We start from the raw sequence: 15697 nt of genomic DNA on the forward strand, positions 1-15697 counted from the left end.
CAATCGTAAATTATGTTACTTCCTAGAAATAATAGGAATAAGAGCCTATACCAAAGTTTTAAGTTCATCAAGTGAATTGTTTGAGTGTATCTCAAAAGATAGATACTCTATTATAAGCAATTTAAGATAACTATGCGGGCATTTCATAGGTAAGAAGACATTGCCTTCACAAAAGTGGAATTTGTGCCGAGAACAATTTTTAGAACTACAAGAGAGGTAGCTGGAGGAGTTAGATCAATAACTTTTCTCTGTCATGTTTCAAGAATGGATAATTCTTTTTCAATCTTCCCCCAAAAGTTCTAATGGTTTTACAGCTGCTGGCAAATTATTCTTGGTGGAGCCTAGAGCAGTAGAATAAGACCTATGTCAAAAGATGAAGAGCCTTCATGTCACTCCTATTGTAAAGATTATAGTACCCAATTTATACAGAATTTTAAATTCTATACTAAAATTCTGGGATCAAAATGTAAAGATTAGAAAAAAATCTTCTTCATAATTCAGTCTATGACCTATCTAACCCTGACTGCCACTGCCCTTTACTTGGCCTATAATGACATTGAGATGCAGAAGGAAAAATGTATTCATTATAAATAAATATGTTTTCTGAGCCTTTTCTTTTACAATTATAAATGGAATTACATCTATACTAGGAGGAAAATTGCTGTTTACCAAGAAGATGGAAAAGCCATCATTGTCTTCTTTGCATTGGCATATATTTAAAGTACTTGTTTCTTTTCTAATTAGGCATTTCAGTACAAATACAAATTGATGGCTCTTGATGCTAATGGCAACCATGCTAGTAGGGACCAGAAAAGGAAAATAGATAGTGGATCTGAGAATCCACCATCCAAACAGAAAGGGGGGCAGGTGGGGGATCTGAATTGAACTATGTCATTGGGCATGATACCTACCACTGAACCGGCATCCTATGCTAAAAGTACCTCATTTTTGAAAGACAAGGGTGTGAAGATGACTTCTCACTGTTCATCTCTTTATACTATTTGTGTCTAAAACCATATGAATGTGTTATCTAATTAAAAGATACATATATCCCTTCATTTAAAAAAGAATTCTGCATTTAATTTTAAAACAATTTTAGAAACAAAAATTGTTTCTCATATTAACCTCCTTGCAGTTAATTTCTCCTTCATATTAATGGGTAGGACTCGTGAAGATGTAATCTTTATAAAACATTCTTTTTCTTTGGAATGCAATGAGGCAACAATTCAGATACCCCCTAAAATATGCCCAACCACAATCTCCTATACTTACATAAAAGATTATGTATTATGTCCTTACTCTTAGGTCAGGAGCTACAAAACATAAAATGGACCCCTGGGATAGATCCAACCATTTCTACTAAGGTTTTGGTTTTGTAGTTTTAAATGACATATCATTTAGAAATGACATATCAAATATTACATACATGTACATAAAATAATATACTAATAAAATCTAAAACACTTCACAATCTATACATGTCACATACCTGGAGTATAACCCCAGGGTTCATAGTATGATGGAAATACTCCAAGATGACAACCTCGAACAAACTCTTCATAATCCATGGGTAATAAGGGGCTGGTGGAGGATAGGAACTCTGGGTGCAAAATCAACTGAAAAAGAAAAATTCCAATGAGGAAAAAGAGAAAAGAAAGAAGAAATTAAAGCAAAAAATCTCCTACAGTTTTATTATTTCAATATTTCAATACTGTAGAATCCTTGTGTTCTAGATTCTGGGGAAAGAAAGAGAGAGATAAGAAAAAAGAAAAAGGGAAATGTCCGGTTGTTTTTTCTCCTCTCTCCATTCTCTGTAAATATCTATTCTGAGTACTAACTTTCCCTCAGGTTCCCAGGCCTAGATTAGAGGATAAGGAGTTATTGTATCCATTTTTGTTCTCATGTTAAACTCCTCCAACCCCGACTTTACTGACAATAAAGATTTTACTTGGTTCTCTGACTGCTGGCCCTTGCCTTGTTTCTCAATTTATTCCCACCTTGAGCAGGAAAAAGGGGAGCTACCCTTATATGCCCCAGGCATAAGTTAGCCAAGTGAAATGGAACTAAGGGCTAATTGCAAGCTACCAATGTGATGTCACTGAACTGGAGATGGGAAGAGCAGCAGTACCTCCTTATAGAATATTTCCACCATGTGAGTACAATAGTCATAAATAACCTCAAAAGCATAGGTAATAGGAAAATGCAGTAAACAACTAGGATGCAATGAGTTTTGACCATTACCTTTCTTTTTAGCATAATTAATTTTTTTAAGTTTATATAATTTAATTTCACACAATGGTTGTGTTTAAAACTGGCCTACAGCATTTCTGAAAATTCAGCAATTGGCTCTCATGCACTGGTATGAGTCCTTTCTTGGACTGCACAGCCTGTAATTTTCTGCAAAGGCGGAGACCAGAGACAGCCAGCAATACTTGGAAAGTTATGAATAGAATAGCTACTTAACTGGTCACCTACATGAATAAGTTCTATTTCTCCTATTTATTAAAATTATGAATTATAAATTATAATTATAATGTATAAATTATATTATTATCCCAGTACTTTAAAATCTGATTTTAAAAATTTATTAGAAATTATTTTTAATAACTTACTTAGCTATGGGGGGAGGCTGACAGATAACAGAAAACTGGTTTTGTGAGAACTTTCATAAAATGGGGAAATAGGAGAATTATATATATGTTTATGTATAAATTATATATTTTAAAATTATATTAAAATTTAATTTTATATGAATTATATATATATAATTATATATAAATACATGTATATATGTATATATATAATTTGAAAAAATCCCCAATTTACAGAAAAGTTGCAAGTACAATGTGAAGAGAATTAATATTTTTTCAAGAACCATTTGTGTATAAATTGCTGACTGGATGTCCATCATCCACAAATACTTAACATGTATTTTCTACAAACAAGAACATTCCCCCTTAAAAAACTAAAAATAGAGTTACTATAGAATCATGCAATTCCACTCCTGGGCATATATCTGGAGAAAACTCTAATTTGAAAAGATAATTTGAAAAGCACCCCAATGTTCATAGCAGCACTATTTACAAGAGACAAGACATGGAAGCAACCTAAATGTCCATCAACAGGTGAATGGATAAAGAAGATATATATATATATATATATATATATATATATATATATATATATATATATATATATATATATATATATACATACCATATATATATTAATATATATGTACATACACACTCACATATAATGAAATATTACTCAGCCATAAAAAAAGAATGAAATAATGCCATTTGCAGCAACATGAATGGACCTAGAGATTATCATATTAAGTGAAGTAAGTCAGATAAAGACAAACATGATATCACTTATGTGTGGAATCTAAAAAAATGATACAAATGACCTTATTTACAAAATAGAAATAGACTCATAGACATAGAAAGCAAATTTATGGTTACCAAAGGGGACAGTGGTGGGGGGAAGAAAGATAAATTAGGAGTTTGGAATTAACATATACACACTACTATATAGAAAATAGATAAACAACAAGGACCTACTGTATAGCACAGGGAACTAGACTCAATATCTTGTAATAACCTATAATGGAAAAGAATCCAAAAAGAATATATGTATATGTATATATATATATATATATATATACAACTGAATCACTTTGTTATACAGATGAAACTAACACAACATTGTAAATTAACTATACTTCAATTAAAACAAGAACATTCTCTTACATAACCACACTATAAGCATCAAAATCAGAAAATTAACATTGATACATCACTACCATCTAATTCTTAAATCCCATTCAACTTTCTCCAGTGGTTCAAATACTGTCTTTTAAACCAAACGACCCAGTTCACAGTCACATGTCACATTTAGTTGTCACTTCTCTCCAGTCTCCTTTAGTTTGGAAGAATTCGAGGACTTTCATGGGCTTTCATGGCCTTAACACTTTTGAAGACTACAGTCTAGTTATTTTAAAATTTGATCTTCAGTTTGGGCTTGTCCTATGCTTCCTCATGGTTAGAGTAAGTTATGCATCTTTGGTAGATATAGCACCAAGGTGATACTCTGTTCTTCTCACTGCATTTCATCAGGTGGCAAGGGATTTACACTTTATTCATTACTTCTGATGTTTACTTTGATCTCTTGATTAAAGTCATGTCTTTTTGGCTTCTCCACTGTAAAATCTTCTTCTGTTTCTCCTTTGTGATTAGTAAGTATTTGGGGGAGAGTTATTTTGAAACTATATAAATATCCCATTCCTCAATAAACTTATACTTGTATTGGATTCATGGTTCCTTGTGTTATTCAATGTATTCTAATTCATTGCTATCTTTATTTATTTTGATAGTTAAATTGTGCCTGATTTGGCCAGTGGGAGCCCCTTCAAACTGGTTTCTGTAAACTGACAGATCTCCATCATTCTTTGAGCATTTCTTTGATTTTTTCACACAAGAAGAAGTTCTAGGCTCATCTTTTACTTTTCCTGCCACAGTCCTAGAAGTAACAATTTCTTCAGTGAGTCCTGGTTCCTTTTAGTGTAGAATGATATAAAGACCTGGGTGTTAGACGTGCTCATGGTTATTAGGGTGTTACAGGGCCTTCTCAGCAGTCAGAGAGACACAATATACAACACACACACACACACACACATCTATACTTAGTTTCATTATCTTTAATTTAATACTTATTGGGTCAATCCCTGCTATGAACTGAATGTTGTGTTCCCTCCAAAGTTCATATACTGAGATCATAAACCCCCAAAGATGGATGGTATTTGGAGGTGGGGCCTTCAAGAGGTACTTAGGTCATGAGGATGGAGCCCTCATGAATGGGATTAGTGCTCTTATGAAAGAGGCTCCAGGAAATTCCCTGGCCCCTTCAACCATGTGAGGACATAGTGAGAAGCTGCCATCTATGAACCAGGAAGAGGGCCCTCACCAGAGCATGACCAGGCTGGCAACTTGATCTTGGACTTCCCAGCCCCTAGAACTGTGAGAAATAAATGTCTGTTGTTTAGAAGACACGCAGTCTGTGGTATTTTGCTACAGCAGCCTGAACAGACTCACACAATCCCCCTCCACTTAACTAGTCTCTCCACGGCCTCTCCCTCACTCCACTCTGGCTCTGACACCTGCTGTGAGTGTCTCTCCCCACTGCGTGGACCTTCCCTGCCTTGCCTGGGCTCTGACTCCTTTCTATGGACTACCCCAGCATGCCCCCCCTTCCAGTGTAGATGCCTACCTTCTGCTGCCCCACCTAATGGCTTTAGAACTGAACTGTTTGGGAAGGAGAAAGAGAAAGAGGGAGAGGAAAAGGAAGAGGAAAAAGAAACTTTTTTTTTTAACAACAACAACAAAAGTATTAGAAAACAACAGTTGTCTAATACCTTATATATTATAAGTCACTTTCACGCATATTACTTGATTTAATCTTAGCAACATTGTGTGATGGGGACTGTAGGCATTCTCATTGTCCTAATTTTAGAAATAAGGAAGCTAAGACTTTAGAAGCATTGGTTATATCTCAGCAGATCCATAAATAGCAGACATGTTAAACTCAAGAAGGAATAAAATGGTAAAAATCTCCAAAACCAGTACCTACAAGTGATGGTTTATTCAATCACAAGAATCACAGATTGGCAAAGCAAAAATGGATAAAATATTTTCCTCCACAAAACATAATTTTAATTCCTATTACATATAAAATATTGCACTAGGAAAAGAGACCAAAGACGTAGACAGTTGACTGAGTCTGGGCAACCATCAAGTCAGAAGCCCATTGTACTCTGTTGGTAAATATCAGCAAAGGGGGATTTAAAAGGCATTGTGCCTACTTTGGCTTTTCCAAACTTTGGAAAATTTGTACTCTCCAAAGCCCATTTTGGAACATGAAAACATCATGGCTCATTCGTTTTGTTCCCAGCCAAAGATAATGACAGCACGACTAAAATAAGAAAACAGCTGCCCTGGGTCCTAGAACAGCCAATGGCAGAAGCTCAGGGCAGAGGAAAGGATGCCAGAGGTCAGCCCAAGGTTACAGGGAGGAGTAAATGAGATCCTGTATGCAAAGCCCCCCAGCAGAGCACCTGGTTCACAGCAGTACCTGGATCAGTGGGGATAAAACAAATAAACAAAAACTTGTCAGACTGTATTTATCCTGGGAGGGAAGTAAGGTCCCAGGAAGTTAGTTTACTTTCACAGCATGGCAGCACAGGGTCCAGACCTGAAATCTGCGGTCTAGACTTTTCTCACTATACCTTGCAACTGAGGCAGGATGGATGATAGATTCAAGTTTAAACCTGAATCAAATAGTCATATTCATATAAAAATCTTGTCAATCTAGTCAGAGAGTTAAGAACCATTCTATAGCCATCTATAAATATGCAGATGATCAAATAGGTACTTATATTAACACAGGCCCTGGATTACTGTCAAGCTTTTAAAGGATGCTATTAATAAAATGAAATACCTAATTCTGAATTGACCAAAGTCTATCTCAGTGCTTTTTAGTGTATATTGTTAGAAAGGGGTTATTCTTTTATTTCTTTTGTGTGTGTTTGCTTTATGATATTAATCAGTGAATATCTGAAAATGCTCATGAGTTTAACTGCATAAACACAATTTGTATGAAAGGGGCTATTCTTTTATTTCTTTTGTGTATGTTTGCTTTAAGATATTAATCAGTGGATATTTGAAAATGCTCATGAGTTTAACTGCATAAACACAATTTGTATGAGACCAACTTTTTTCTCCATTCACTCTACGTAAGTCATGGACTTTTTTATATTTCTGTGCCTTTTCAACTACTTCTTTGGCCTGGTGAGCCCAACCCTCTGTTATTTGCTGATGAACTTGTGCTCATCTATCAAGATGTAGCTAACGTATCATCTCTTTTATAAAACATTTTATCAAATCCTGCAGGTAAAAATCAATCCTCTGTCTTCTACTCTAATCAAACTCTGTTCACACTTCTAAAAATATATGGAGTATGCTGTACCAGGGACTGGACTAGTACTAATAAAAGCTAACATTTATTATGCATTTACTCTGTGCCAAGGACTGTGTTAAACATGGTACCTATGGTTTATTTAATCCTCCCAACAATTCTCTGAGTGGGACTATATGTTCACCACTTTACAAAGGAGAAGGCTGAGGTACAAGTAGATTAAGTAAACTTACACATTGAATAAGTGGCAGAGATTTAAAACCAGGGAGTGTGAGTACAGTCGTAAAGGATTTCACTTACCTTTATAGATGTGTGTGGAAGCCCTGAACTTGCCACTCGGATTCCCTTCAAGAGATCCTGGCCTGGGGATCTTGACTGACAGCCCTAAGTGCCTCACCTGTGCATCCATCACAGTGGCTGCTCCTAGCCTGTAAGACCAGCAGGGATGGGTACTAGCGCCAACCCATTTCTGCCCACTGGGTGATTCCTTTAATGGGCAAGTTTTGCTTGGGGAATCCCTATCCCTATTAATGGAAATCCCTGTTAAAACCATTGCATTGAATTGTTCATAGAGTAAGGCACCCATCTGCCTGCCAACCTGAAACTTCTGGTAGGTGGAAAGGACACATGAAGATGAAACACAAAGAAAAGGTTGTTCAATAAAGGAAAATGTATGTAGGAACACTAAGATACTTAAAATAAATCAACAGTAAACCAAAACACACACACACCCAAATAAGAATCTTTATTAAGAAAGGAAGCACTGTGGGGACTTCCCTGGCGGTCCAGTGGTTAAGACTTCACCTTCCAATGCAGGCGATGTGGGTTCAAATCCTGGTTGGGGAGCTACGATCCCACATGCCTCACGGCCAAAAAACCAAAACATAAAAAACAGAAGCAGTATTGTAACAAATTCAATAAAGACTTTAAAAATGACTCACAGCAAAAAAAATCTTAAAAAGAAGAAAGGAAGCACTGTATAATAATTCTGAAATTGTGTTAGCTGTAGCTTGAGTGTACTGTTGAAAACTGTTTTTGTTTGTTTTTGTGGGTGCATAAGCATGCACATGTGGGGTGTGTGTGTGTGTGTGTGTGTGTGTGTGTTTCCTTCCATTAACTGACAAGCCATATTGGGGGGTTTTGGACCATTGCTTTTCCCCTTTATGAGTCACTATATATAGTGTGGTTATGTGCGTACATTTTTTGTGTAGTTGCTAATTTTTATGAATTCTGGTGTTTTGTTAATTACAGTTGACTTTACTTTCTGCAAAAAAAAAAAAGATAATAAGGCTGAGACGTTTTAAAAACTGGGCTGCACTCTAAGGCTCTTCCCATCTCATCCTTCCTTTTTGCTCTCTCTTCCTTGTGTCTGGCTGCACCTCCCTGCTTGCTCTTGCTTTCAACCTCTTTACCCTTCACAGGCATTTCTGCCAATAAGTGTTTTCATATCTACTCCTGTCTCGGGGTCTGCTTCTCAAAGGAAAAAATCTTAGAAAATAGGTGAGACATGATCACTGCCTCAAAGAACCCACAGACTCTGGTGAAATGGACACATAAATTAAAATATATAGAATTCAATGTGATAATTCCTATAATTGCAGAAGATAGAAAGTGTCTTGAGAATACAGGTAAGGCAACAATTGTTCTGTCTGGGGTAGACAAATGTATATTGAGGAAAAGTGTAAGGAAGAGATGAGTTTTAGGTTGGATCCCCAAAGAATTGTTAAAATAACAGAGATAAGGTTATTTCAGAAGGAGAAAATAATATCAGCAAGTACACAGAGGTATGAATATATTAATATATTTAGGAAATAAGTTACTCGTCCATTCCTAGGAAATTGCCTCACTGTTATGACACTTTTTTAAACATCAATCTGTATTTATTGTACGTTACAAGTGCCAGGCACAGATAGATCATTAGAGGAAGATTCACAAATTTAGATACGGATGTGACATGAAAGGTTCTGAGAAAAACAGAAATCGACAGGGAAATAAGAGGCTTTCTTGCTCCCATTACTTTCTTTCCAAGAGACAAAAAATTGAGAAGGACCAGTCTGGGGTAAACTACATGAGAATGAAGCCAAGTAAGTGTTGACACACTCTGTGGATCCAATCCTGCTGAAAAACATAAAGGGTGATGCATCCTTGGCAGATACAGTCCTGCATTTCCAGGGGAAAATGTGCAGCCTGACTATTATAGGTGCACTAGGTGTTGAAAATTTGGAAATTCACAAACCCAAATGAGAAACAAAAATCACCCGTAATTCTATGGCACAGGGCAGTATACACAATATGTGGGTGGGTGGGTGTGTAGAATATGTTTGAAATAAAAGGTTAACACAATAGGGAACATTTTATAAACAGCTTGTATCACTTAATGCTGTATTACGAGCTCTTCCTACTATTATGAAAATTTCTCCTGCCTTGATTTCTGAGATATTTTTCCCTTTCTTTTCCTGAACTTCCATTTTTTAATCCCCTCTTAACTTTTTAAAATTTTTTAATTTTATTTATTTTTGGCTGCATTGGGTCTTCGTTGCTGCATGCAGACTTTCTCTAGTTGCAGCGAGAAGGGGCTACTCTTCGCTGTGGTGCGTGGGCTTCTCATTGTGGTGGCTTCTCTTGTTGCGGAGCACGGGCCCTAGGCGCACGGGCTTCAGTAGTTGTGGCTCGCGGGCTCTAGAGAGCAGGCTCCGTAGTTGTGGCACACAGGCTTAGTTGCCCCGCAGCATGTGGAATCGAACTCGTGTCCCCTGCATTGGCAGGCAGATTCTTAACCACTGCGCTATCAGGGAAGTCCCCCCTCTTAACTCTTGAGGTTTCCTTGGGTCAACACTTTTCTTCATTCATTCCACCTGGTCTTCTAGCATGGCAGGGTCGTCATTCCTTGGTCTCCACTACTGCCCACACGTCAATAGCTCCCCTCACAACTGTCCTTATAAACCCCAGACCAATGATTTCTAAGTACGTATTAAGCATCTCAACTTGAATATCTCACACGTAACTCAATCTATCAAAAACTGAACTCCATTTGTGACATGACCCCCAAAACGTCTTTTGAAGCCTTTCCTTAGGTTTTAGAAAGTATGGGTTACATACTGAAGCCTTGCCTTCTCCCTCTTTCTCACTCTCAGTGTCCACTGGTCACTGAAGTATGGTCCGTTCTGCAGGCAACCATTTCTCCCATCATTCCATTCTCTCCAGCACTTCTGATAAGGCCTTTGAAAGAGGCCCTCAGCATCCCTCACCTGTACTGTTGCAGTAGGTTCTTAATTTGTCTCCATTATATCCACTCATACCTACATTAACGAGTGAGTGCAGGATGAGAAATACATTTAAGAATAGACTACATTTTCCCAAGAAACTTTGCAGAGAAGAGTAGAAAAACATTTAGAAACATCAAGAGGAGACAGGGTTAAGGCAAAGTTTGTTTTTTCATGTGGAAAAATTTAAGAAATATTTGTAGACAGCAAGGGAAGGAGCTAGTAAGCCTACAGTATGAAGAAGGGTAAACAAGGCACATTTCCTTAGAATGTGGGAGGAAATAAGATCCCAGAAAAACCCTTAGAATCTGAAGGAAAAGAAGTAAGAATGGGTCAAAATCTATACTCGAGGCCAGTATGAAGGGACTCATACGATCTGCTAAAGGTGAAAGAAAGAAGGGACAGTGAGACCTTTCCCTTTGAAAAGATTGGTAAAAGCTTGTGACAACTTGATCTTGAGTGCTGGTGAATGGAAGTGAGTAAGGATAAGCAATTATCTGTTGCCACGTTCACCCTTGTCTCCCATGCCTAGCACCATGCCTAGAACATGACACGCCCTCAGTAATTAAGCTCCACAATGGCAGAAACCAAGTCTTATTCATGTACTTAACCCTGTCCCTCGTCATCATAGAAACCCAAGAGTCAAAAGAATGAATTGGTCAGTAGAAAATTACATAAAACCATCATTAGCCACATTCTCTGAACCTGGAATCTCCTCATAACTCTGCTTTTAAGTTGAACTTTATCAAGAAGAAACAAAGACAGTTCATGTTAATCTCAGAGATTCATTAATTAAAGCAATTCTTAGACTATATGTGTCTCATTAAAAATGAGGCCATTTCCTGATGCTTACTGACAGTATTGTACAATGAAAATGAAAGCTAAATTACAACTCAGAGCCATAAATAGTCTTCAGTTTTTAAGAATGATACCAAAATAGTCATTCTTTAATTGTTCAAGACAGGAAACAAAATAATATTTACAATATTTCTGATAGACGTCACAACCAAAAAAGGATGCTTCTAATAAATTCTCAAAAATCTATTCTGTATGATTTTGAAGTGCCCCACGTAAACAATTAGTTGTACCTTGACTCTGTCTGTACGGCTGTTGAAAAGGCCGATCCTTCTAATGGTGCTGAGGATGGGATCGGTGGAGTCATCAATCATGTTGTGAGTCGTCACCGGGGGCAAAGATTGCCGCTGAAGGAACAGAGAGAAGAAAATGTCAGTTTGTGAAAAGAATTAACAAGTGTGACTAATTTCAACAATAAGTCATTGGCGACATGATATCCAGCCTTTATGCCTTCTGGTCTGAAATGCCACTAAAGTCTTTCATGCCACTAAGAGGAGGATAACACGGTAAAGAACTTCCTTCCCATACTGTGAACACACGGTACTTGTGTTTTTCACCTGCAGCCACTCTATGAAAAGCCTAGACTTCTTGAGCGCTCCTGGGACTTATTTGGAGTAAGTGTCCTGGAAGCTTGACTCCAGATGAGCTACTCTGCTGGTTCCCACTAGGGGGCTGTCCTCTGATGCCTCGCTGTTATTGACAAGATTCCCGTACAAGCCTAACACACTTATCTTTCCTTTTTTACAATAATTCCACTCGACTGAGAAACATTCACCTTTTCTCTATAGTGACTCCGAATTCTATGCTTTTTGAAAACTTTAGGAGGTATTTTTGGTGTCATTGCAATATACATCGTTTTTCAATTGGACATATTGGTTCCAAATGAATTTTTAAAATAGATACAAAGACAAGTTCCATGAGATTTTTTTAAAGGAGCACTGAAAATACACTGAAGAAAGAGAACTTACAAAGGCGTCATTTAGGGAAATACCTAAGAATGACTTTTCTAGCTCTCAGGTTTAAAATTTTCCCAATTCAGCCCACTCCAAAGCATTAAGATATTGATCTAAATGGACTTTAACAACTATGCGAAGTGATGGGCACTTTTTCCTTTATTACCTGAGTTGAAAAGATGGCTCTTTTCATAATTGTCAGATCGTCTCGATCCAAAATATTGTTCATGTCAGGAATTTCTCCTCTGTGGGGAAAACAGTTTTAATAATAAAAATAAAAACAGCTGGCACTAATTGAGTGCCTCCTATGTGTTAGACACCGTTTCAAGCAATTTAAAAATAAATGTAAAGCAAACAAAGGTTCCTAATGAAGCTCACAAATTCCTAAAGTTTGAGGAAGTTTGATAAAAGAACACCTTTGCTAGCATAAAAGAAAATTGAAATTAATTTTTAAAGCATTCATGTTGATGATCAGGAGGACATTCTCATTGTATTTTGCCCACCCCTAAGTACTGTGTTCTACAGTGGCCATAACTTGTCCACCTGTAAGTTGATATTTTTACCAGTAACAAGAAATGATGCACACCTGCCACCATGCATCAGGAGACAACACAGTTTTCTCTTCATAGTGTAACAAAATCCATATATTTTGTACATATTATTATTTTATAATACATTTTAAGTTGATTTTTATTTAGATTTTATTTTACTTATACATTTTATATTTTTATTTATTATTTATTTAAATACTATAAATTACTTATAAGTAGATGTGTTATTTAACATTAATATGCTAATTAATAAATATATGTTAATCTAATATATAAGTAAATATATATTTAACATACATGAAGTCAATATATATTTTGACTTCAAATGTCATGAAGGACTTCCCTGATGGCTCTGTGTTTAAGAATCCGCCTGCAAATGCAGGGGACACGGGTTCGAGCCCTGGTCTGGGAAGATCCACATACCGCAGAGCAACTAAGATCGTGTGCCACAACTACTGAAGCCCACGTGCCTAGAGCCCGTGGTCTGCAACAAGAGAAGCCACCGCAATGAGAAGCCCGTGCACCGCAAAGAGTAGTCCCCACTCGCTACAACTAGAGAAAGCCCTGACTCAGCAACGAAGACCCAATGCAGCCAAACATAAATAAATAAATAATTTTTAAAAACGTCATGAAATCTCCCTCAGCTTCAGACTGACATATTCACCCTTAATCAGATTTCCATTGAACTAGAACCTATCTGTATATATACATAAGTTCTCATTTGTGCAAACTGTTTACAAATATTTGTCAGATGAAGGATTAAACAAAATCTGCGCACATGATGTAACACATCTTCAAAGGCTATTTATTCCTCTATAGTTGGAACAAAATAAATACAATGTCTAAATGGTTAAGTCTGAACAGTGAAGCCCTACACGTTTGAAGTGTTCAGCGTTCCAAGCCCCTACCTTAATAATGCATCATACAGTTTCTTTCCAAACTTTTCCTTCACAGAATGTGCAGTGTCCCTGTAGGAGCAGAAAGGTTCACAACTTAAACAACGTCACCATGTTAAGTCTTCCTTTGCCACGACAGTGCTGCTGTTCTGTCAGTGCGGTCTTTGAAATTACAGGTCTCTCTTGTATCACCTCTTCTGTCCTTTTCCTATTTGCCAGTTTAGCCTGAGTTAAAACCTCCAGAGCTGAGGCAGCTGAACACCCTGACCAGTGCAGAGAATGTAACATTTGTTTGCTTGATGATAATCAGGAGAGGGTGGGGGGAAGGGAAGGGGAGTGGATGGAGGTATCGATGTAATATCGGGAATACGCTGATAATTGTTGAATCTGGGCTGTGGGCAGGTAGGGGAGCATTATACTAATCTCATTCCTTTGGCATATGTTTTAACATTTCCATAATAAAATTTTGTTTTAAATTCAACCCATCTTGGGGCTTCCCTGATGGCGCAGTGGTTGAGAGTCCGCCTGCCAATGCAGGACACACGGGTTCGAGCCCTAGTCTGGGAAGATCCCACATGCCGCGGAGCAGCTGGCCCCGTGAGCCAAAATTACTAAGCCTGCACGTCTGGAGCCTGTGCTCCGCAACAAGAGAGGCCGCGATAGTGAGAGGCCCGCGCACCGCGATGAGGAGTGGCCCCCGCTTGCCACAACTAGAGGAAGCCCTCGCACAGAAACGAAGACCCAACACAGCCATAAATAAAGAAATAAAAAAAATTAAAAAAAAATTCAACCCATCTTTAAAAATAGCTATAGAGGCCTTATCCTTCCATGGTAGCTCATTCCAATGTTTCTATATTAACACAGTTTTATAGGCATGACATAATCTAACATTTAGTAGCCCAATGAGAAGAGAACCAAGTAGTATGCGTGCTATAATAATCTTAATGAAAAAAAAAACAGGTTGAGGAAACAGATCAGAAATCATGCACTTAAAAAAATCCCTTTAGGTCTATTGCTTGAGAACATGTACAAGATGTGAGGTTACCATAGCTGTTTTCGCACTGCCTGGCCTTTCAGGGTTTCCACATTGAAATTATTTGTCTTGGCAGGCATAATGAAAAACACCACCACGGTGACGTCACTTTTATGCACCTAATGAAGGATTAGAAAACACAACAGAGTCAACTATCAAAGATAAAATAAACCATGTGACAGATGGACCTTAAACCGTGAAAAAGAGTGCTTTGAATATCTTGAGATAACAAGAATACTTATTTATGATTGACAAAAAAATTACACCCACTGTCTTGAGCCTTTTTCAGAAGTTTTAATTTAAATATGGCATTCAATCAAGATTTGTCAATTAACAATTTAAAGACCCACACATAGAATATTTTCATGACATCGATCATCTAAAATATAGAGCAATTGCTATTGATATCACTGTGCTTTTCTGTGGTAAAAAAATAACATAAATGTGAGCTAATATTCTTTAAAATTTCAGGTTGGAAAGTTAATGAGAATTTCCTTTGGGTTTATTCTATTTCGTATAGCTAATTTACATGGATCTGCACAAATAGATTATTTACATTTTTCTGTTAAATGTCTTGATTCTCATGATGTTGCATTTTGGGTTTTTTAGCCCTAAAGTAAGGGAACGAGCATGTGCCCAGAACTTTTGGTGTGGCAGGTACTGTGTTGGGTGCTTTAAATGCATAACTTAATCCAAGCCTGATAATAACTGCACAATAGCTATCACTATCCTCATTAATTTCAAAGAGAGGCACAAGAGTTTCAAAATTTTGTCTGAGCTCCTATCAGAGGTTATTGGCAAAACTGGGAGTCAACTGGTGTTTTTTTGACTCTACAATCTGCTTACTTTTCCTATTCCAATAAATACCATTGACCTGGAATTTCTCAGAAGGAAATGACATGCCAAACAGCTGTGGGAATGAAAGCATAAACTTAAAACTGTGAACACATGAATGCTTTTGTATTCTGAAATGACTCACTCCTGAATGTGAGACACTTTAACATCTAATCTGTGGTCTCTGCCCTCTAGGACCTGATATTCTATTTGAACATTTACAGGAGCCATAGAATAGGAAACTCATCCCACAAGTAGCCAATGTGCCATTAAAGAATAAATGTACTATATGGAAAGAGAATGCCTTCTTTTAATTTCTCCAAAGACTAATTGTCTT

At 37.2% G+C, this 15697-nt stretch overlaps 1 protein-coding gene across 1 annotated transcript in view; it reads right to left on the reverse strand.

Moving 5' to 3' along the window:
* The window catches only part of GYS2 (glycogen synthase 2), a 51699-nt gene that overhangs the window by 6957 nt on the left and 29045 nt on the right, over positions 1-15697 (reverse strand). Inside the window, exons 8-12 of the mRNA XM_060112544.1 lie at positions 14539-14645; positions 13506-13565; positions 12213-12291; positions 11327-11440; positions 1490-1616 (exon numbers count right to left, since the gene is read on the reverse strand). Coding sequence (XP_059968527.1) covers positions 1490-1616; positions 11327-11440; positions 12213-12291; positions 13506-13565; positions 14539-14645 — 487 coding nt within the window. The remainder of the gene's footprint in view (positions 1-1489; positions 1617-11326; positions 11441-12212; positions 12292-13505; positions 13566-14538; positions 14646-15697) is intronic.

This window comes from Mesoplodon densirostris, chromosome 11 (assembly GCF_025265405.1).
Source record: "Mesoplodon densirostris isolate mMesDen1 chromosome 11, mMesDen1 primary haplotype, whole genome shotgun sequence".
NCBI classification, from domain to species: domain Eukaryota; kingdom Metazoa; phylum Chordata; class Mammalia; order Artiodactyla; family Ziphiidae; genus Mesoplodon; species Mesoplodon densirostris.